Genomic DNA, 21,284 nt, shown 5'->3' on the forward strand with positions numbered 1-21,284 from the left:
ATCGAGCTTGCGGCTCCAAACACTTTGTCATCCAGCGACAATGGACCGTTCCAGCAGCTCAGTTTGAGTGACAACATGGGTAATGCTCTTGACCAATCACAAAGGTTGCAAAGGTAAGTCGGTAAGTGGGTCACATTGGATCGTGAGGTTCAAGATGTCTCCCTACCTATCCATAACTTTGGTTATGGCCGTTGCTGTTCCGCGGAAGCCCAAGTCTCCGGCTTGACCCGTGCCAAGGAACGGGTGGTTTGGCCTGGAGACCTGCGGCGAGAGGGCGAGCAGAGGCGCCGAATGTGTTTCCTGCATGGTTTCGGGCAAAGAATCGATAGATATAGCAGGGTGATGTGAACCGGTCGCCTCACCCACGACCCGAGTGTGCCCGCTAACTCGTTCTGGATCTCAGCCGTGAACGGCACTACTGATGTGCGAGTTTAGGCATGTGTTATTCGGACATTGGCCCAAGTCACTTGCCTACGGATGCCTCGCTTTTCCTTTTTGCCTCTGCGGACCTAGGTTTTGCCATTAGTTGTTCAAGAGCAGTAGGGAGGGGGTGAGCGCATGAGTTTCACCACAGCTCAGGCTGCCGCGAACACGAATGCAAGCCCGGGATACGAAGACTATGTGCACGATCACACCCATCTCTCATGAACCACGTCACTTTCACTTCAACGCCGTCTTCTGCTTTCTCTTCTCCGGGAGAGTTGCGGGATTGAGCCTCGCGGTACGGGTAGAGTAGCCGGTTCGGAGCCATGACAGGGTCGCTACTTTGCCCCTGTGAGAATGGCACAGGCGACGCACACATGAATAGTTCAAAGGAGCAGCCGCGCTGCTCTATTTACGGGGTATACGAATTCGCGTCCTCGATGCCGATGCCTGAGCTGAAGTTTGTTGTCCAGGGATTTCGGAATGTGCTCCCCCCCTCCACCTCTTCGCTGAGTTGCGAACACGTTACGTCGGATCATTCGTCTTTTACTCCGCGTTGTTGCTCACTTACAAAGAATCGCAACCAGAGCAGAAAGACTATGGTAAAAGCTCATACGCAACGATGTCAAGATATGGCTATAGGCCACCTAGAGCTTATGTGAGGGACAGATTGCCGGAGAGCGTGATGCTTCATGTAAAGGCAGAGAAGTTGATTGTAATGCAACTGTCTTGTGTGCCGGATTTATTCCACGGTGGGCATGGATGCTCCTTGCTGGCTCTTTACATCTAGGCTCAACTCTTCTGCCTCGGTGCATGATTGTTCTCGTGTGTATGGTAGACCCGCGTCGGGGTGGTTTCTGTCGCGATCCGGATTACGGGGTTATGGTATAGCCCCTACAATTGGAAAGCTTATGCCGCTTCCCTCATCAAGGCAGGTCTGGACACCCAGAGTCGACCATCGACAGAAGAAAAGTCAAAGAGCCATGTCTTTGTTGGGTGTATCAGAACTTGGACACGGAATAGGAGATGTGATCCTGTCCGACACGGATCCTCGGTTTGGACACAGATGTACACAGTCTCCCGCTACTTCTTAACTACCTTGAGAAACCGATTCCGGCTTGCGGCCTGGTGGGAAACCGCCCAGAGCCCGCATCATTCCGCTGTGAGCTACGAGAAAGACATAGAGGGGGGGGGGGGGGGGGGGGCTTGGAACTTTCCCCTCGCCAGACAGCCGCGTCGTGAGGGCGAGACGGCTCGTCAAATGCGTGCGGGGCTCGAGCGTTGTTATATGGACAACAGCATCCTTCCTCCAGGGTTTCGCGTCATGAACGCCGGGCACCGGCAAGCTGGCCAGCAACTGTGCCCGGCGAACGAGTCAATGGCGGTCCGATCATGACGGCAATGGACCTGATAGGGTCGACATACACACGGGGTCCTGCCACCGCGAAGAGCCCCCGGCTGAGATACATGGGCGGACTTACCGGCCTTGGGCAAGTTGGACTTATAGTGACGGGGGCAAGTAGACCGCCTCATCGGGAGGCGTTGCTCTATTCCCCCGGAAAGAGGGATAAAACCAATACGCAGGAACGTCGCGTTGTTTGTCGTGGCACAATGAGACCATCTACGGATTTGCCACCTAGCTCGAACCTCTGCTCGTTGGAAAACATCACAAGACCCCGGTTTATCACGTAGTAAACAAGCAGGAAGGTCGCATCGAGTTATGAGCATCTCACTGTATACCTAGCTTGCTACACACGAGGGAGCAGCTCTAGCGTTCTGTCCTTCCCAGGACACTAACTTCTCTCTCATCTCGCCCTCTTTCGATTTGTCTTGTCCGTCCAAAAGACTTCGTGCCATCCAGCAACTATAGCATCCCCTTCATGAAGACATACGGAAGGGACTCGACGCAACCCGCGCCGTCCCGCCCTAATATGGTCGTCCCAGCATCTCGCGAGGCCGACCAAAACCCAGCCACCAGAGCTGCAAGAACTCATTGAAAAATAAAAAGCAAACAAGAATGGGCAATATACATCAAGCACTAGGCAGTTTCCCTACCCCGCTGTTCTATCGTCGCAACTGCAGAAAGGCAGACTGCCAGTTGATTCGATTGAGTTGGGCCAGGTATATAGAATCGAAATCGCAAAAAGGGGATCTGAATGAGCGTCGAGAAGGATGAAAGGAAGGGGGGAAAATATGCGGGCCTTGACTGGTATCAGGCTGCACAATGGGTGTATTGAAAGGTTTGTCGTGAATGAGTAACTCGAATAGTAAAAACGCGTCGTCGGATTCTCCCTTTGATCGAATTTATTACCGTAAGAGACCTGTTGGAGCGAAACCCCCGATTTCTTTTTGCTAGTTCGCAGAAAACGCCTTGCCTTTGCTGACCAGAATGCATAATAGACCCGGGTCTATCGCAGAACCACGAAATGAAACTCATCCTTTGTGCCAAAAGACGTTATATACGCAGTGATTCGGTGTACGTGGGTACTGTTTTGGCGCAGCTTATACGGCTTGTCCGGGAACGGGTTTCCGGCCAACAGACCCCACAGGCGGGCCTGGACGACCCTGGGCTGGCCCTGGGTTGCTCTGAGGACTGTTGGGAGTGATTCGAGTGGGCTGGGGGATTCTGCTAGGTCCCGGGCTCTGGTTGCGACCTCCCATTTCGTTAGGGCTTTGAGGTCGTTGTCCCGGAGGTCCTTGATAGCGGGGACCAGGAGATTGAGGGCGGCCGCCAGGTCCCATAGGGCCATGCCCGGATGGGGAAGCGGGTCGGCCACCATGAGGACCACCTTGAGGAGTGAAAGGACGCTGACCAGGAGGGGCGTTAGGGCCGGGGCCGCGGGGAGCCCCGGGACCGGTCGGATGACCACGCGGAGGACCTTGAGCCTGGGGGGGCCTGGGCTTGACAGGGCGAGCGGACAGACAGGTGCGAGGGACAACACCCTGCTGCGATCTATCCAAGCGGATGCAAAGCGCCTATTGATGTGTCAGCTTAAGAATCATGACATGTTGACGTTGCATGTAACTTACCCAACCATCGTCGTACTCGTGGAGAAGACGCACAAGCTGACCAGCTCTCAGTTCCATCTCGTCCTCGAGGGTAGGCTTGAATTCGAGCTGTACCCGGTGAACAGTCGTGTTGACAGGGCCACCAGCGGCGGCAATGGCAGCAGAGCCAGTAGAAGGCGTGGACTGGTAACCAGGGCCGGCAGAGTCCCTGCTGTAGGTGGTTCCGGCGGGGGAAGCGGGGATGAGAGACAAGGGGGTAATCGGGCCAGGCAGAGTGAGATCCAGTGCCTTGGGGCCGTCCTTCCGGATCGACGTCTTGCGAGTCAAATTTCCGGCCGAGGGACCAGCGGCAGCAGCACCGACAGCAATACCAATAGCAGCACTGGCAGGGGAGGCGTCCGCAACGCTGGGCAGGGGCTTCTCGTTGAGGTCCAAGGAGCAGACGGACTCCTCGGGAATGGGTCCATTGATTCTCTCGGCTTGAGCGCCAAAGGGGTTTGCGGGGTTCGCGCTCTGGCTCGTCGTCGGTCTTTCCCAGGCGCTTTGGTTCGGGTTGCGGATACCGAGAGCAGCAGCAGCAGGAGCCAAGTTGGCGTTCATGTTGGCAGCCGGGCCTTTGCTGGCATTATCCATGTTCAGGGTGGGAGAAAACTCGGTGACGGGACGGAGGCTGATGCGGGGAGCGTAAGGGTTCTGGCTAGTCACAGCGGCGGCGGTTCCGAAGCCATCGCTCTTCTCGTCCTCGTCGGCTAGGCGCTGCTGCTGCAACTGCTTCTTGCGGCGGTTGAAAAGGAAGAAGACGAGCAGGAAGACAACAAGAACACCAGCTAGGACACCGATGGCGATGCCGGCCTTTGCGGCACCGCTTGTCTCGGCACTGGCCGGTTTCTCAGCGGCGGCCGAGGTCGGGGTCGGCGAGGAGGAATAGATGGCACCGCCACCGATCACAGTCGCGGCAGACGTGGCAGGTCTGACAAGAGTCGGGGTGTCAGTTGCGATGGCGAGGGTAGTGGGAATGCTCCCAGAGAGGGTGAGGGGGTCATCAATGACTGAGGGCAGCAATGTAGCCGTGTCGGCGTCGGCGGCGGTGGGAGTGGTGGAGGAGATGTCGGGCGTCACAACCAGGGGCGCGCCGGCCCTCGCGATAGTGGTCTCGGCGAGGTCAGACGACGGCGATGTCGCCTGGGTGGGAATGGGAGGTTGGGCGAGAATTGGTGGCGAGGACGGGCTGGGGGCGAGGCGAGGATCACCGTCGGTGACGGTCTGGTAAATGGTTTTGACAACGGTCGACCGGGCTTGTCTCGTATTAGCGCGCTGTGTGGTTGGGGCTCCATCGCCATTGTCCTGCCGGATCTCGAAGTTACCTCCATTGCCTCCGTTGTCGTTATCGGGCGCGAAGGGATTAAGATTCGCCAATTTACTTCCAACATCGTCCCAGAAGTCAGGGTTGCGGGGCAGACGCCTGTGACGGTGATAATGATGAGCCATGTCCAATGATGAATGAGTGTCTGATCCGAGGCAATCGAGATGGGGGGACTGCGACTAGTACAGCCAGCAGTGATTGCGATATGTCGAGATAGGTGAGGTAGTTTGTATCGTCAAGGTCGTGGGTAGAAGAAGCTGGGTATCTGGAAATGAGGGAGAATGTTGCATTTGCAAGAGAGGCTGGTGATGGGATCGTTGGCGGAACGTTGGGTCCACTCCTGAGAGAAGGTGATTTTCGTGAGGTTGTCGTCAAAAGAATGAACAGGCTGTAAACGGAACCAGCCAGGGGATCGTCGTGGAGGAAGGAGTGTTAAGGCGGTTGAACACACGAGTTGGTGGTGGTGTCGAGAGGACGTATGGGGGTTTGTGTGTTGTTTGGAACGAACGAATGCAAAGCGGCGCTGGGCTGGAAAAGAGAGTAAAGTGAGAAGGTAGGTGAGGGTGAGAACGTCGAGGTGATGGATCTCAGTACCAGCTCACAAATGGTTGACAGTGGCGAAGACGTGTCAGCGGGTTGTCATGAAGACAAGGTGATGCCGTACGTTGGGCGTGTGTGGGTGGAAAGAACGGATGAATCTGCACAGGGTGACTGACACTTGGGGGCTGCGGGAGAAGACGACCGGATTCTCTCTACCTTGATGCAGCAAGCAGTGCAGTGAGTGGCAGCAACCAGAAGCAGTCGTTCCCAACGAGCGTGTGCAGTTCGGACGTGATAGGGGAGAAGGGGAAAAGGTGGAAGAAGAGACAGACAAAAGTGGGAGGGGGCAGCGAGAAGAAGGGAAACGGGCACGTCGAGGTTGCATGCAGTTCAAGGCATATACGCTGGGATGATTGGGAAAGGGCCCCGAGCAAAGTTGGACGGAAGTTGACAAGGGTCTGAGCGGGTGGACGATGGATTGGATGAAGGTCCTTGTTGCACTTCGGACCCAAGCTGGATGAGTTCTTACGTAGTACTACCTACGTAGGTACCTGACGGCACTCAACCCCCCGGGAAGACAGGCACACGGTAGGAAACAGGGCAAATGCTTAGAAGACCGACTCTCTATCTTTCTCGCTCTCTCTCTCTCTCTCTCTCTCTCTTTCTCTCTCTCGACCCGGGGGGGGGGGGAGGGGGGGGGATGGCCGAAAGTCAGGTAGCGACGGCGAGGCCCGTGAAGAAAGCCAGGATAAGAAGGGAATGGCGCGCTTGCGTGCGCGCGTGGTGCCATGGAAAGAGAGGCCATGGCTCCCCTTGCTGCCCATGCAGTCAGTCACTGCCGTGTGTTAGTCCCTCCGGGGGTGTTGCTTGGTGTCGCTTAGTGCGGAGAGAGCGCATGCGGGCGCTCAGATCACAATTTGCACTTTGAAAGAAACAACAACAATAACACTGCGTAAACCAACAAAAATATCCAACAATGGGGGACCCGACAGACGAACGACCACAAGCACGAGGCACAGGGGATACGGAATAGGCAGTGGCGTGGCGGTCCCGGAAACCAACGGTCCTTGGACAATGCATACATACCGGTAGGGATACATAGGAATTAGTACCGTACCTACTTCCCTATTTCCCTACGTAGTAGTACTTCCTCACCTACAGAGTACTCCGTACATACACCTAGTACTCCGTATACTACTACATACGTAGTCGGCTATAGTTTCCGTACCTCAGATACGTACTCACAGCCACTTCCCGAGTCAGCGTTTCACCCACCCGCCCTGTTTTCTCTCCTTTCTTGTCCTCCCTTGCGCCGTTGAGGGAACACGCCGATGGCAGCAAACAAGACATTTCACGATGGTGGCACCGACGTCTGTTTGTTTGCCCGCTGCGCTGCTCGCACAGCAACCGAACCGTCATCAGTGGTGAGGAAAACATACGGGTATGTTGGGTATAGCCTCGTCTTCTGTCTCCCTGCGCGATAGCGGCCGCAATGCCGTCACATTCACTCTTACAAATCCCTCACTCGATTGCGCGCAAGCCCAGCACCCGGTCGGTCGCATTTCCCATCTATCCATCCACATCCACACCGGCGCCCATCTTCATCAGCGCAACGCGCAATGCACATGCTGCGCTAAAGCAGGGGCTTCCCTCTACCCCTGTCTTCACGTCAGGTCCCAGCACCACCTGGTTGGCCATAAAACTCGCCGGCCTAGACCCACCACACCCCGACTTGGGAATAAACGAGATTGTTTGCTCGGGGTTCCTCCCATCTTTATCCAATCATATTCTTCAAGGTGGGTACATCAACGACATGGGTTGCCCAACTGCCCCAAAATCCAAGTGCAGGCAGGCATCACACCCACAAGCGCCCTTCCCCCTTTCCCTTGCACAACTACTACTACTACCACTACTACCTACCTACACAGCGCAGTTTTTGTACCAATATCTAAACGCTTTTTATTTTCTCTCTACAAACGGCAGCGCTACAGTTCCCTTCGAGAAGCCTAGCACACCTGCCCTCCTCATGCAGGCCACCGCATTAAGAGGAAAAAAGAAGAGAGAAAAAATACGAATGCACCGAAATAGATTTCACCGTCGCTTCTCTCTCTGCCCTGGCTCAAGCCTCTTGTGGTCGGCGTTGGCGTTAGCGTGTATGCAGTTCCCACGCCGCATTGCCTATCATCATCTCAGCTGTTTCGGCCCGGAAACTCTAAAATGAGCCTGCCATGACCAGTGCCTTCCTCACACATGTCGCACCTGACAAGCGACAGTCGACAGCTCATCCCATCAATGTCTCCCCGGAAGGAAGAGAAGAAGCAACTATGGATGGCCTCCTCCACCAACTTATATGCCACATTCTATGCTCCTGTCAGCGACGGATTGCACTCAGAAGTTTCCAACCCCTTTACTCGTCTCCCGAGAGCCTTACCGCGCCTCTTTGAAGAAGAGCCCTACATTGGGGGCGAGAATTCCAAGACATGTGCCTGCCTTGACGTCAGCGACACAATGGGGACTGAGATTGATCATATTTCTGAAACAAACCAGCCTAGGTATCCCCCCTAGGGCCGCCTTTTGCCTTGTCTCTTCTCCCCAGGATCTACAGCCCCAGTCAAGTACCGGGTGCCGCTGGCCCAGGGTCCTGATGCCCGGCAACTTCCACTCGTTTCTGATGCCCATCTCCACACTCAAAATGACCGACTCTCCCTCAGCCCACTGCCAACCTTATCCCGCCGTCACCCATGCGGCAACAGGCGAAGGGTTGATGGAAAATCTGCGAGCAATTTCCAGGGGGGGGGGAATATACCTGTAATAGACCCGAATGTGACTTTAAAGGAAAGCACCACGTGCAACCAACAAATATTCGGACATCACGAATGGAGGAGCCTCTCCAGAAGTCGAAGGATTGGTTCGCTTTCATGACAGAACCCACCGGGTCCAAACTCTGGCCCAGGGACGCGGTCAAACAGGCCTCGGTGCCGTAGGTCTTCACACTCATCTTACTGCTTGCTGTGCAACGTCACTCGACAACCACCCCGACCAGGTGCCGGTGGTGGCGGCCATTGTTTCAAGCACTTCAAGCCCAGTCTGACGGAGTGGCTCGCTCCGGTTATTTGGGAGAAACAAATGCAGGGCCGGTGGTGACCCACTTGCGTCCTTCGGGCCTACCCACGTAATCTAGCTTCGCTACTGGGCGTCTCGTGTCGTCTCCCCATCAGACTCCCCTTGCTCGAAACGCTCAATCTTCCATGCAGGCAGCCGGGTGGCGAATGGCCATCGAAAGCCGTCGAGAATAAACATGTCACACACGCCAGCCCGATTACTCCAGGCGTAAGTAGCTTAAGCCTTGGGGGGCCAGCATTTTCTGCTGTTCCAGCAAACACGCACGGCCTTGAATACATCAACTTTTATCTATTCCCTAGACTAGGCCGTCTCTTCCGTTCTAGGTGCGTTTTAGAGACATCGTCGTCCGTTACTAATCCAACATGGCTGTTTTGGCGATTCGCTATTCGATTTTTATTTTTTTATTTTTATTTTTCAGCTCCGAACCTGGGTGGGCTGGCAAGCCAAGCCACCCAGCACGGTTCGCGCCCCTGGCTTCGAGGCCTCATTTGCGTGGGACGTCCGCGCTCGTCGCGGGCAGAGCACAAGAGTGTCCAGTCCTTTAGAACACTACAGTGCCTGGTCCAACTCGCCTCGTCGTCGGCCGCGTCCGGATACTGAAGAGCGCATCTAAACAGGTCGAGACCTGCCGTTCTACTCCTCGACGGAGGTCCTCTAGCCACTGCACATGTTCTTCCAAACATTTTCCCCCTTCCGCCAGTTCACCGCGGAGGCGGCTGAGCGCCCCATGGATGCGGTGGTTGAGGAGGCTGCTGAGGCTGCTGAGGCGGTTGTTGTCCCTGATTCTGCTGCATCTGACCCAGCAACGCCGCGAAGAAGGCCGGGTTGATATACGCGCCGCTCTGCGGGTTCTGCGCCGTCTGTCCGCCCTGCGCCGGCCAGCCAGGCGGCGGCGGCGGGACGGCGGGAAAGCCCTGCTGTCCCGCCTGCACCGGCAAGCCAGGGAAAGGGAAGTTGAACGCAGGCGCCGCCGGTGCCGGCACGGTCTGCTGCGGGGGGGGAGGGGGGGGGGCTTGGTAGCCGCCGTTGCCACCCCATTGTCCTTGAGGCTGCTGTAGGCCGCCGCCGCCCTCCTGTTGCGACGAATGATGCCTTTGGTGCGGGGGCGCCGAGTATCCGTCCCTGTGGTCCGCCCCTCCCCTCCCTCCGTGACCGCCTCGTCCGCGGCCGCGGCCTCCTCTGCCTCTGTCGCCGCGTCCCCTGAAGTCACCTCGGCCGCCCCTACGGCCGCCGAACCTGCCCGGCTCGGGTTCCGTCGTGAAGGTCTGCTGTGTCGGCGGAACCTGCCCGAAACCGGGGGGCCGCGCGAGCGGCTTGTACGGGCCGTCGTCCTCGTCGTCGTAGTTGAGGCCGCCTTCCACGGGCGGCGCGCTGACCTCGTTGCGCAGCGGGTGCGGCTCCCGACCGCCGCGTCCCCGCCCCTCGGCGCCGCCGCCGCCTTTGCCGAACCTTGCCTCCTTCTTCTTCTGCTTGACCTGCTTCTTGTGCTCCGCCTCCTTCTCGTCGTCCGAGAACTCCATCTCGTCCTCGGCCACCTCCTCGTCATGGATGTTACTCGCGTCGGAGCCCTTGAGGTTCTTGAGCGGCTGCGTGAAGACGAACTTTGCGTGCGCGGGCGGGTAGTACACCTTGGCGCCGACGGCCAGGCCGGCCTCCCTGATCTCGTCGGCGGTCGAGAGCATGACGGTGTACATGGGCTGCAGCACCTTGCCGATCGTCTCCCAGACGACACCGAACACCTTGCGGTCCTCGGTGCAGAGCACGGACCCCGTGTCGAGGACCTGGTACTCGCCCGGCGTGAAGGCCTTGATGACCATGATGTTGTCGACGATCTGGTCGACGAGGCCAAGCGCCTCGACCTTGTCGTCCGCCGCGAGCGTGACGTCGGGCTTGGGGATGGTCTCGACCACCATCTCGTTCTTGGTCCGGAGGTGGCCTGACGTGCCGGCCTTGCCGCCCTCGTTGCCGCCCTCGTCGTCCGAGCCGCCCTCCATCTCCATCAACATGCGCGCCGTCTCCTCCACGCCGAGCAGCTGGTAGCCGCCGGCCTCGGACTCCTCGTCGGACGAGGAGTCGTCGCTGCTCGATTCTGACGAGGACTCGTAGGGCGAGGAGTCGATCTCCCACTCGGGGTGTTCGCCTTCGGCAGCAGGAGGCTGTTCTACGGCGGCGGGTTGTTCTGCGGCGACGGCGACGACGACGGCGGCAGCAGCGGCATTGGCGCCCTCGACCGGCTGGGGCGCCGAAGTGTCTTGGGCCGCCGCTACGGGGGTTTCTTGTGCCGCTGCGGGAGCTTGGACGGGGGGCGTAGGGTCAAGTCCGCCGATCATGGCCTCGAGGGCGTCGGTAAGGGAGGGCTGCTCGGTGGCCTCGTCGACGTTCATAGCCTCGGGATCGCTGGGCTGGGCCTGTTCTGGCGCAGCGGCAGGCTGAGCTTCAGCCGTCGCGGCGGCGGGCTGGGTTTCCATGGTGTTCTCTCCCATTGTTGTGTCCTCGTTCTGTTCCTGCGTCTGCTCTTGCTTCTCCTCTTTCTTCTGGGCCTGGACGCCGGTACCGGTGTCGATGCCCTCGAAGCTGGCCGCTGCTGCGAGCACATCGGGTGGCAGAGGCGGCAGCGTCTCGTTGGGTTTCGCGAACCCCAGGCCGGGGATCTGAAAGCCCGACATGTTCCCGGCGTTTGGCAAGTATTCCGGTGATCGCTTCCACTTTCTGCTGGAAATTATGTTGCTTCTTGTAAGTCTGAATCGAACTGCGAAGAGTTCTCTAACGCGCGTTCACAATTGGGAAACAAACAGACCTTTGGATGGATGGGAGACTCGGGAGCGCAAAAGAAATCGAGGGAACCGGGGGACCGATAAGAAAATTTTAGTGGGGTCAACTCAGCGATAAAAAAATAAAGGTGGAGCAGTCCTGCATTGGCGCCGTTCCCCCCACCTCACCTGCTCCCAAAAAGAGTCACCTTGGACTTACACCCGCATTTCTGGTTTCAACACGTTCCCCATCGTCACCTTTGCCCCGAAACCAGATATTCCAAGCAGGGAAGTGAATAAAAGATAGCAATCACCATAATAATAGTATATCAGGGGGGGGGGGATGGACAAGGTCCGGCCTTTATCCGAAGATATAGACCTATGAAAATCCCGGAGGCTCTTACCAACCCCAGGTGTAACGATCAAGGATTTTATTGTGAGATTCATACTCACGACCTGTGGCCTGGAACGTTCAGTGACCAACTCACGAGACCATGCCTAGCAATCCCATGAGCCACGGGCGTTGGTGAAAGCTATGTCCATCTTTTGGAGGGAGGGGGGTGTTAGAGTATCGAACTGTGAAAGTCCAGATGGAGGAAGCTTGCTTGAGGAGCTTTGCTAATTGCCAGATGCCCTTTCTTGACTTTGTGACTAACCGTAACTGCCGGTCCTTCAGGATGGAATCATTTCTGAATATAACTACATGACTATCTACGCCTGTCCTGCATCCTTTCCAAGATAACGTAGTCTGGATATCTAAGTCCTGGTAACGCGAGCGCAGCAGCGCTTTATCTCACTAGCCGCTCGCCCTTGGACATTCGATATCCTGCTTATAGATTCGACTTTGTACTCGTCGATCCTGCAGTTGTTGGAGACGGATCTTCTTTTCTAAACAAACCCCATTCTTATCCTGGAGAAAAGCCAGAGATGACACCTCGTGTCCTCAATGAAAACAATAACCGTCTCTCGCGGAATTATAAGTCAGCATATGATGTTGTCGCAAAAACGACGCCGTTAATTACGGGCAGTAATTAACGCCTAATATGTCCTGTGACAGATGTCCAATGAATTGGTTCTTGAAACTCCACACCAGGCATATGATGGGGTGCGAGCACTGCAAGGAATACCTGCCCTCTATTGCACATGCATATAACCCGGGCAATAGACATATATCTGATGAAGCCTGCTGAGGCAAAATATATCAGCGCCCCGGATTTCATTGTAGACACAATAGTTTCAAGCTAGACATTCTACCAGGTAGGTGCTTTCGTACAAACTTCTACAAGCGTAGCATTGAGGAAATTTTTCTTGCATTCTTTGGATACGGTGCCATTAGATCTTGTGTTCAGGATACGGCATGTTGTAAGGAGTATTAGTGTCCGCTTAAACCCAGACCCTCCAGACTTTTGTTAGATGGTGCCATCTGAGAGAACCCGGAAGTGGCGGGACTTTCAGATCTACGTAGGTTGGAGATTGATGAGAAGCAAGTCTACCGAGACCTTGGACCGACACCGAAGAGTGTATCGGCTTAAATGAATGAGAATGTCCCAATAACAGCACCTAAGTAATCGACGTTGCCTCTTGAGGTTCTCCATCTATGAGATAATGAGCACTTCCGATCCCGGAGATGTCCAGTCATTCTGATATGGGAATAACGCCTCTAATGCGTGTCGAGTTTAACTTGACACAGATACTGATGTTTATTACAAAGCAAGCGAGGTATGCGGTCAGTGTAAACATCATGGGAGTCTATGGAAAATTCTCCATGAAGAAACCAATCCAGGGTGTCGTCCATTGGGCTGAGTTCTTTCTGCCGAGGGGAAAACGGATGGCATCGACTACTACACGGAGGCCTTTCATAGTACGTGCATTTTTTTAAACATGCTATTGCTTCCTTGGAATGATTGTGTGTGGACTGATAATACTAGCCTGTCAGTCAGATGATACCGACCGCGCGAACCTCACGACGAAAGGCTGCCGTTATGATAGGCTATCGGATAGGAAAACATTGGCCAGTGATGCTCCATCCAAGAGATTGCATACACGGCTTAGAGTCCTAGGGCTAGGCCGGATATGATCATGTCCTGGTAAACCATTCGGACATTGGCGGGATTGCCTTGGTCCTTCGTAGAATGAAGAAGGCCGTTGAAAACCAGACAATATAGTCTTTGTGCCTGATTGTGATAAAAAATAAAATAAAAGCAAGACGTTCTCGCTCTAGTGTAAATCTTGACTCTGCCAACTTGAATTTGGATGAAGTCGCCACCCCCCGGGTAGCTGCCAACCGGACATGAGCGTAGACTTGGCCATCTTCGATAGATGACAACGATTCCTGAGCATGCTCCATCCTCAGATCGGGTGAGGATTGCTCCTCGAAATTCGTAAAAGTGCAGCCTGGTAGATGACTGAGCGCCCGCCTCATAAAGTATGGACGACGGCCCTGGGACAGCTTGAACGACGTCTTGACCCGACGAACCACCCAAGTCGTTCCCGTAAAGGCGTGCTTCTTAGCTAGAGGTGTGCAATGGAGCTTCGCTGCTGCTCCATGTTTGTTCTGGCCTGCCAACAGGCTGTCGAGAGCAAAATCTTTTTTCGGTTCCTATCTACTTACACAAGCGTTGCTGCATCGATCCTGTAATCCAGACATGTGTACATATACGGTGCGGGTGGGCGAGCTGCCCCGCAAAGCAAAGATGTTTTCTCTTTTCCGTCCCGAAAAAACATGCCAGTTTTCCCATGGGGTATCTACCGTCAACGCCAGACCCAACTCAGACAAAATTCCCTCCTTTCCAGATCCTTTGCAGACGTATCGTAAAGGGTACCAGCAAAAGTGATAGACTAGAAAGGGGTACAAACGGGGGGAGCGATGGTAGCCCAGTGCGTGCGAATCAGTAGTAGCCACGGCCCTTACCACGATTGCGCCGGTGGTGGTTCGGGCCGCCCCAGCCGCCGCCGCCGCCGCCGCCGTCGTGCCGCTTGTCACGGTGGTTGTTATGGTTGTTGTGATTGTTATGGTTCGGGCGCTCCGGCTCGATGGGAACCTCAACCTCGACCTCGTACTCCTCGTACTCGTCGCGATAATACGCCTCGACCTCCTTGCGCTCCTGGCGGGCCTGTTCCGGATCAAAGACGAAGCGCATCGTGCCGTCCTGGTTGCGTCCGTTGCGCTTAGCGCTGTTGCTACCAAAGAATGAGATGTTCTTGAGGACCGAGACGCCATTGGATAGGTTCTCGTCCTCGCCGCCGTCGCAGTTGTTGCACCAGTGGGCATACCGCGCGAGGTTCGGAGTGTTGTCGACCTCGTTATTAATGATGATCTTGACCTCGATGAACTTGTTCAGGTCGAACTTGTTGCCAAGCTTGGTGGACTTGCCATGCTGCGTGTACAGGTCGAGCAGGTCGAGCACGGTTTCGACCACGTTCTGGCGAGTCGTGTGGAAGTCGGCGTAGTTGATCTGTTCGATCTTGTCCACCCCCTCGCCGAGGATTCGAGCGGTTAGCTCGAGCAAGCCCAAAGCCATGGCAAAACTCGTCTGCTTGATCGGGGCGAAGGTCTTGTATAAATCCACGCTCATGTCCATCGCGACAGAGAAGATCTTCTTTGAGTCGGGGCCCATGATCTTCTTCGTGGCCTTGAGCAAAGCGGATTGGGGGTAACGGCAACGAAAGTCGAAGCCGACGGTCTCGAGGACCAAGCGCTCCAAGCCTATGATGATCTTGGAGGGTTGCTCAAACATCTGCAGGTGGGTTAGTCATAATCCCAACAGGCAGAGGGAGTTCTCTTCACGCACCTTGTCGTCCTGGGTCGTGGTATGGTCAGGGTTCTTAATGTTGTACGCAGCACATAGGAGCTCCTTGGACTTCTTGATGGTATCCTCAACCTTGCAGGCAAGGAAGAGCGCAGCCACGGCGGCATCCTGGTAGTTGTACTCGGCGTCGCGAAACGACAGTCTGAACCAGTGGTAGTAGACGCAGGCGGTGTCGAAAGTCTTGACGGGGCTAGAGAGAATAAAGTCAGTGTTAGTGTCCGAGAAAAATTGCAGCAGGACAGGGCCCGGCGTACACATGTAGCAAGGTTCGGATATTATCGATGAGCTGTACTCCTTGAAGACGGTAGTTATCCTCCCTGGCTGGATCACTCTTATTGTCTCGCAGCATGCGTCTCAATCTCTGTTCGCTGGTATACTGGCACGCCACTTGAATGTGACCGGGGTGCGGGCCCTTCGAGGCCGCAGGCTCGGGGGCAGGCGTCGGGGTAGGGTTCGCAGCGCCAGCATTCTGCTGCGCCTTGGGGCCGGAAGGCGCCATTGTGATGTCGCCGTCGCGTTCGACAGGACAGCCAGCTATGATCTTGTCGCTGTCCTCGTTGGCCTCGTCGTTCCAGAGCGGACCTGTAGAGTAGCTGGTACCCAGGCCGTCCTGATTGTCGTTACCGTCGTCGTCGTCGTCGTCGTCGGTCTTGGTACTCGTGTTGGTCTTGTCCTCGACGTCGTCCAAGTTCTTGTTCGTATGCGGAGCTGGACGGATGGGAGGTGTGATCCAGCTATAGTCCTCGAAGAAAACGTCGTCGCCGTCGAGAGGCAGGTCGAGGATGTGGTTGGGCGCAAGGAGTTCAATCTGTCTGCGCGTAGCCTCTGAGACCTTGCGTCCCCAGTGCTTTAGAACGCCCAAGTAGATTTCCGTCAAAGTCGTGGTGGGGTGCGTGAAAGGTGCAGGAGCTGCATCGGAGGCGTGCCAGTCAACTCGTCCAGCAATGTGCACGGACCACGGTTGCCATCCAGGGTGGGTCACCACCAGGAGCCGGAGCCGAGGCGGCACGACCGAAGAGTCCTGCCGGTACAAAACCCGGATCAGCTTGGGGTGGCCACCCGCGCAGATGTCCAACACCTCGGTGCCCAAACCCCCGGGCGCCAAGATGTCACTTGGCACTGGATAACCATTGAGGGTGTCCATGTCGTGCGGGACAGGCCCTGTTGCCATCTGTAATTGACCATGGCGTATCAGCAAGTGATTAAGGGAAAGCGCATAACCACAAGCATCGGCTGAAAATGAGGCAGGGCGGAGAACCCCCGGCGGGGGAAAAAAAAGAGGAAGAAAAAAAGGCATCATGAGTTTGTCTTGACAATGGAGGGTGGTGATTTCGAAAGCAAAATGTTGACAAGCAACTCACCGCGTCGAAGCCAAGGGGAAAATATGTCGTGGAGTTGGTCGGCAGACAGCAGCAGATCGTCTTTACACCTCCAACTTCTGGTAGCCAGAGAGAGTATCGCGGCGCGGCGGCGAGCTACTGTTCTTCTGGATGAGTCGCAAGGGGTACAAAACTTCGAGCAGGGGAATGAGTGATATCGAAATGCTGGAGACGGCGGGATGGGCGTAGATGGGCTCTAAAGCATATATCGAAAGAAGCAACGGTGCTGCGAAAGCCTCAGCGAGGACGAGGCTGACAATACACCAGGGATGAGGAAAAGAAGATGTCAAGGTAGCAAAAGCGATTCTGTGTCTATTTTCCTGGGCAGGCTTTGGTAAGGCTGCCTCCAAAAGGTAGGTACAATAATAACGGTCTTTCCCAAATGCGTTTCCGTTTCGCCGACAACCTCAAAGAACCTGAATCTTTGTCCACCAGGAAGGAGTTGAGTGAAGAATGTGCGGCTGGCGAGCTCTGGGTCCCGAGTGGTATCTTCCGTGAGCACCGGAAAACTCTCCCGGGGCAGTCGGCGGGCTAGACCAGATGTGCACATATGTGAAAGGGGGTATCTGTCAATGGGGTTAGTGCTGTGCTAAGCTGTATGTCCTGACGATGACCAGGGGTAGTAAGAACATCAGTGTTGCTTGGTACTAATATGTAAACTCATTCTCGTCTCGAAACGTTTGAGGGAATGCGAATGATCAGGCGAGAGGTGAGGTAGATGGAAGAGAGTGTAACTGTCAAGTGTATATATACACCACGTACCATTTTCTCCATCTCACAAGCCAAAACAACAACACCGAGTAGCAATCCAAAGCTGATTTACGTCCATGCTCCGTCAACAGGCGGTCCGGTTGGGTAGACGTTGAGTGACTTGACTGCCCCGCTCACTCGGTGCCACTCCATCACAACCTCCTTACTCGTCGCACGTGTCCGCCTGAGGGGCCCTTCGGTCGATGGCCGGGACCTCGGGCGCAACGGTGTTGGGGTCCAATGTCGGGATCTTAAAGGTCTGGAACGGTGCTGCCAGAACGGCAACCGGGAGGAGAACGTAGAGAACCTTGGAGAACTGCATCTTGATGTTTGGTGGTTTCTCAAAGGGGGAAAAAAGAACGTCTGGTAATCTGTGCGGGGAGACGGAAACAGAAACGAATGCGGATAATAAACGTCTGAAGGGAGGAACGGACGAAGAGGGCGGATGTTCAAATTAGAGGAAACTGGACGACTTTGTCTTTAGTAATCCGTTCTTGATGGTAACTTGCTGCGTTTCATGTTTGGTCCAGCAGGAAGCGATGCTCATCGATACTTAAAGGACGGGCCGGCCCAACTTGCAATATCCCTGGCCTATCAATTAAGAGCGGTTAAACGAACATGACGTCTAAGCCTCAGACCCCCCCCCCCCCCCCCCCCCCCCCGAAATATTGGCGGATCGACGCTCCTCAGCCACGAGGCCATTCATGCACCCTTCGGTCCTCAGCGTCGTCAGCCATCGAAGTACCGGGTGATGCTTGGTATACCCAGAGGGGCAGGGCTTGGGCGGGAGGCTTGGGAGTGGTTGCTTGAAACAAGGCCTTCCAAATCGCGTTTCAGAGGTTATGGAATACCACCAGCCTGGGACCTACCTACCTGCCAACCACACGCCTGCTCGCGTGTGGTGGTCGGACGGACCGCCGCCATCACATTAACGTGGAACCCTCCAGTCATCGAAGTCGTCGTTCCAACGGGGTTACCCTACCGTCTGAGAGCCCGACTAGCTCTGCAGAGGTCGACCGACACTAGAAGGCCCAGCGAGCATTGCCACCGCTCTAGGTGCTGGAAACAGAGAGCACGAGCAGAGTCGGGCCTCTCCAAAGACTTTGACGGATGTTGACAGTAATGCCAAGGAGTCCGGTCATAGAGAGAACGAGCTCAAAGCTAGACGAGATATAGAGGCTGGGGGCTCCGTAACGCTTCTAAGCCACTGCACCTCGTGACTTTGGTGGCACGGACCATGACTGTCCTTTGCCGGGTTGCTCTGTCCGTGGCCAATGGGAAGCTTGAGTGATAGGAAGGTAGAGAGCTGAGAGCCCCCGAGAGCTCACCCAACCGCCGCCCACCTGTAGCGTCTGTCTGTGCCTTTGTGTCGTTAGCTTTCCCTCGTCACAGTTGCTTCCCCCTCTGGCATCAAGCTCAGCGGACCTTCCGGACCAAGCTTCGCATTCACCAAGCTTGCTGATTTTTTTTATTTTATTTTTAGTCCCAGAGTTGATAGTTTAGGCACGCAGCAGCAGAGATCGCAATACGAACGCAATGAAATCTCTCTCCATTTCTAGGCTCCTCGCAGCCGGTTCCTTGGCCGCCGTCGCGTGCTCGGCCGCAACCCCCCAGAGGCCCCTCTCCGACGACGCCTCCGACGACCACCCCATCCCTCTCGTCATCTGGCACGGCCTTGGCGACTCGTACGATGGCGAAGGCATCAAGCAGGTGGGCGAGCTGGCCGAGGAGATCAACCCAGGCACCTATGTCTACACAGTCAAGATCGGCACCGACCCCAACAGCGACCGGTCCGCCACCTTCTTCGGCAACGTGACGACGCAGCTCGAGCAGGTCTGCGAGGCCCTCGCCGCGCACCCCATCCTGTCCACCGCCCCCGCCATCGACGCCATCGGCTTCTCTCAGGGCGGCCAGTTCCTCCGCGGCTACGTCGAGCGCTGCAACAACCCCCCCGTGCGCTCCCTCGTCACCTACGGCAGTCAGCACAACGGCATCGTCGAGTTCAAGGCCTGCGGCGACTCCGACCTGCTCTGCAAGGGCGCCATGGCCCTGCTCCGCTTCAACACCTGGTCCGGCTTCGTCCAGAACCGCCTCGTGCCCGCCCAGTACTACCGCGACCCCGACCCCGCCCAGTACGAGAAGTACCTCGAGTCGTCCAACTTCCTGGCCGACATCAACAATGAGCGCGAGCTCAAGAACGCCCGGTACAAGAAGAACCTCGCCAGCCTGGCCAACTTCGTCATGGTCATGTTCGAGGACGACACCACCGTCATCCCCAAGGAGACGTCCTGGTTCGAGGAGGTCAACGGCACCGAGAGCCTGCCGCTGCGCGCCAGGGCCATCTACAAGGAGGACTGGATCGGCCTCCGGGAGCTGGACCGCAAGGGTGGCCTGCGCTTCCGCCAGGTCCCCGGCGAGCACATGCGGCTGTCCCAGAAGAGCCTCAACAAGACCATCCAGGAGTTCTTTGGCCCCTACAAGAAGCACTTCGAGGCCGAGGCGAAGCCCGCTTTCCTCAGCGAGGAGCTGTAAGTTCGGCATCACGAGTTTAGCTGAGAGGGGGGGTATGGTGGGGGACAAAACTGGTACGATAATGTTAAGTTGAGACGAACAGGACACGCTGGGAGCAAAACGGGCAAATTTGTACAGCACTAGTTTCTTTCTATCGATCAATCCTTGGCCACTTGAGTGAAAATGGTTATTTTGTTTGAACCAACGCCGTACGCCATAAAGCCATGCATGGTATAATCCCGCACGTAAAACCGTCCGTCTCTTTTTCTCTTTCCGGTAAAAGGAGGAGTCTTTTTTTTTTTTCAAAGCATGGCGCAAAAGCTTTTTCTTTAGTTGTCCAGGGCAGCCTTGGCCTTGGCCTTCTGCTTCCTCAGCTTTTCCTTGCGCTCCGAGATCTGCTTGTCGAGGACGTCGTCGTTGCTCTCGGGCAGCGCCTTCTGGGCGGCCTCCTTGGCGGCCTTCTTGGCCTTCTTGGGCTTGGGCTTGCCGCCGGCCTCCTCGTCGTCTCCTTCGGCGGCGGAGCCGAGAGACTTGCGCTTCTTGCCGACGTTGGCCTTCTCCTTGATGGCCTTGGCCTGCTCGCTGTCGTCGGCGACGATGTCCTTCTGCTCGAGCCAGAGCTCGTCCGTCAGCCAGACGGGCAGGGCGGCCGTCTCCTGGCCCTTGATGTAGATGCTCTTGACGTTCTGCCACTTCTGCGGCACCCACTTCTCGACGAGGGCATTGACGACGGCCGTGGCGTTCTCGGCGACCTGGTCGGCGGAGAAGCCGGCGTAGCCTATCCGGATGGCGGTGTTGGTGGAGGGCGTCAGGCTGACGAGGGCGGCGCCGATAGTCTTCTCGATCTCGGCGGCGATCTCCTGCGGCGTGCCGGCGTTGACGGTGCCAGGGGTCTTCTTCTCCTGGGGCTTGGCGCGCTTGCCGTCGGCGTCGCGGGGGGCCCTGGCCGAGAGGACGACAGGGACGGGCCTCTTGGCGGTGGTCTTGTAGAAGGTCTTGCCGAGGGCCTTGGGCAGGCGGCTGACGATGCGGTCGTCGGCGAGGAAGATGTCGTGCTCGGCGAAGAGCTTGCGCTGGGCCTCGTACTGCTTGAATTTGGACTTGAGGTGGGCGAGGTCGACGACGCGGGTCACGCGCTTGCGCAGGGCCTCGGGGAACTCGTCCGAGGCGACGATGTTCTTGTAGGCTCGCTGGGGATCGGCGGTGATGAGGCATATCGTCGACTCCTCGTCCGTGTTGAGCGGGTGCGGCAGGGCGATCTTGCCGGGCTTGAGGCGGGCGCTGTCGGCGATGTGACGCTTCGTCGTGAGGGTCAGCCAGATGGGCTGCCGGGCGACGTTGGCCTCCTCATCGTCGAGGTCGGCGAGCAGGTTCTTCTTGCCGGGTTCTGCAGACTTCTCCTTGGCGGCCTTCTTGATATGAGCCAGAAGAGCCTTGGACGCCTTCAGGGTCTTTTGGTTTTTGTTTTCCGCACGTTAGCTGCGCGCGGTCTTGGGGGAGGCGGGTTTGGGCGGCTTGCGCAAAGCGGCAAACGGCGACGGAAGCGGGGTTGGGAATTTACCTGTTCGGGATCAATTGAGGGAGCGACATCCTTGGATGCGACGGCGACAGTCTTTGAGCGGGCCAT

General features: G+C 56.4%; 6 protein-coding genes across 6 annotated transcripts; 1 reads left to right on the forward strand and 5 right to left on the reverse strand.

Annotated features, from left to right (window-relative positions):
* Positions 1-2,925: 2,925 nt before the first annotated feature.
* Positions 2,926-4,920, reverse strand: GLRG_07236 (variant SH3 domain-containing protein; the record flags this gene model as incomplete). The annotated part of the gene is made up of 2 exons (XM_008097921.1): positions 2,926-3,399; positions 3,454-4,920. The coding sequence occupies 2 exons, from the start codon at positions 4,918-4,920 to the stop codon at positions 2,926-2,928; spliced, it is 1,941 nt and encodes a 646-aa protein (XP_008096112.1).
* A 4,239-nt stretch (positions 4,921-9,159) lies between these two features.
* GLRG_07237 (NAF1 domain-containing protein) lies at positions 9,160-11,124 on the reverse strand (the record flags this gene model as incomplete). The annotated part of the gene is made up of 1 exon (XM_008097922.1): positions 9,160-11,124. One exon carries the CDS (start codon positions 11,122-11,124, stop codon positions 9,160-9,162), a length of 1,965 nt encoding a protein of 654 aa, XP_008096113.1.
* Positions 11,125-14,096: 2,972 nt separating this feature from the next.
* GLRG_07238 (C-type cyclin) lies at positions 14,097-16,161 on the reverse strand (the record flags this gene model as incomplete). The annotated part of the gene is made up of 3 exons (XM_008097923.1): positions 14,097-14,945; positions 15,000-15,207; positions 15,272-16,161. 3 exons carry the CDS (start codon positions 16,159-16,161, stop codon positions 14,097-14,099), a joined length of 1,947 nt encoding a protein of 648 aa, XP_008096114.1.
* Positions 16,162-16,803: 642 nt separating this feature from the next.
* On the reverse strand, positions 16,804-17,468 carry GLRG_07239 (uncharacterized protein; the record flags this gene model as incomplete). Its single annotated transcript, XM_008097924.1, has 3 exons — positions 16,804-16,962; positions 17,159-17,210; positions 17,314-17,468. 3 exons carry the CDS (start codon positions 17,466-17,468, stop codon positions 16,804-16,806), a joined length of 366 nt encoding a protein of 121 aa, XP_008096115.1.
* Positions 17,469-18,682: 1,214 nt separating this feature from the next.
* Positions 18,683-19,678, forward strand: GLRG_07240 (palmitoyl protein thioesterase; the record flags this gene model as incomplete). The annotated part of the gene is made up of 1 exon (XM_008097925.1): positions 18,683-19,678. The coding sequence occupies one exon, from the start codon at positions 18,683-18,685 to the stop codon at positions 19,676-19,678; it is 996 nt and encodes a 331-aa protein (XP_008096116.1).
* Positions 19,679-19,986: 308 nt separating this feature from the next.
* On the reverse strand, positions 19,987-21,284 carry GLRG_07241 (uncharacterized protein; the record flags this gene model as incomplete). The annotated part of the gene is made up of 2 exons (XM_008097926.1): positions 19,987-21,108; positions 21,219-21,284. 2 exons carry the CDS (start codon positions 21,282-21,284, stop codon positions 19,987-19,989), a joined length of 1,188 nt encoding a protein of 395 aa, XP_008096117.1.

The sequence above is a fragment of the Colletotrichum graminicola genome (assembly GCF_000149035.1).
Source record: "Colletotrichum graminicola M1.001 genomic scaffold supercont1.29, whole genome shotgun sequence".
NCBI lineage: Eukaryota > Fungi > Ascomycota > Sordariomycetes > Glomerellales > Glomerellaceae > Colletotrichum > Colletotrichum graminicola.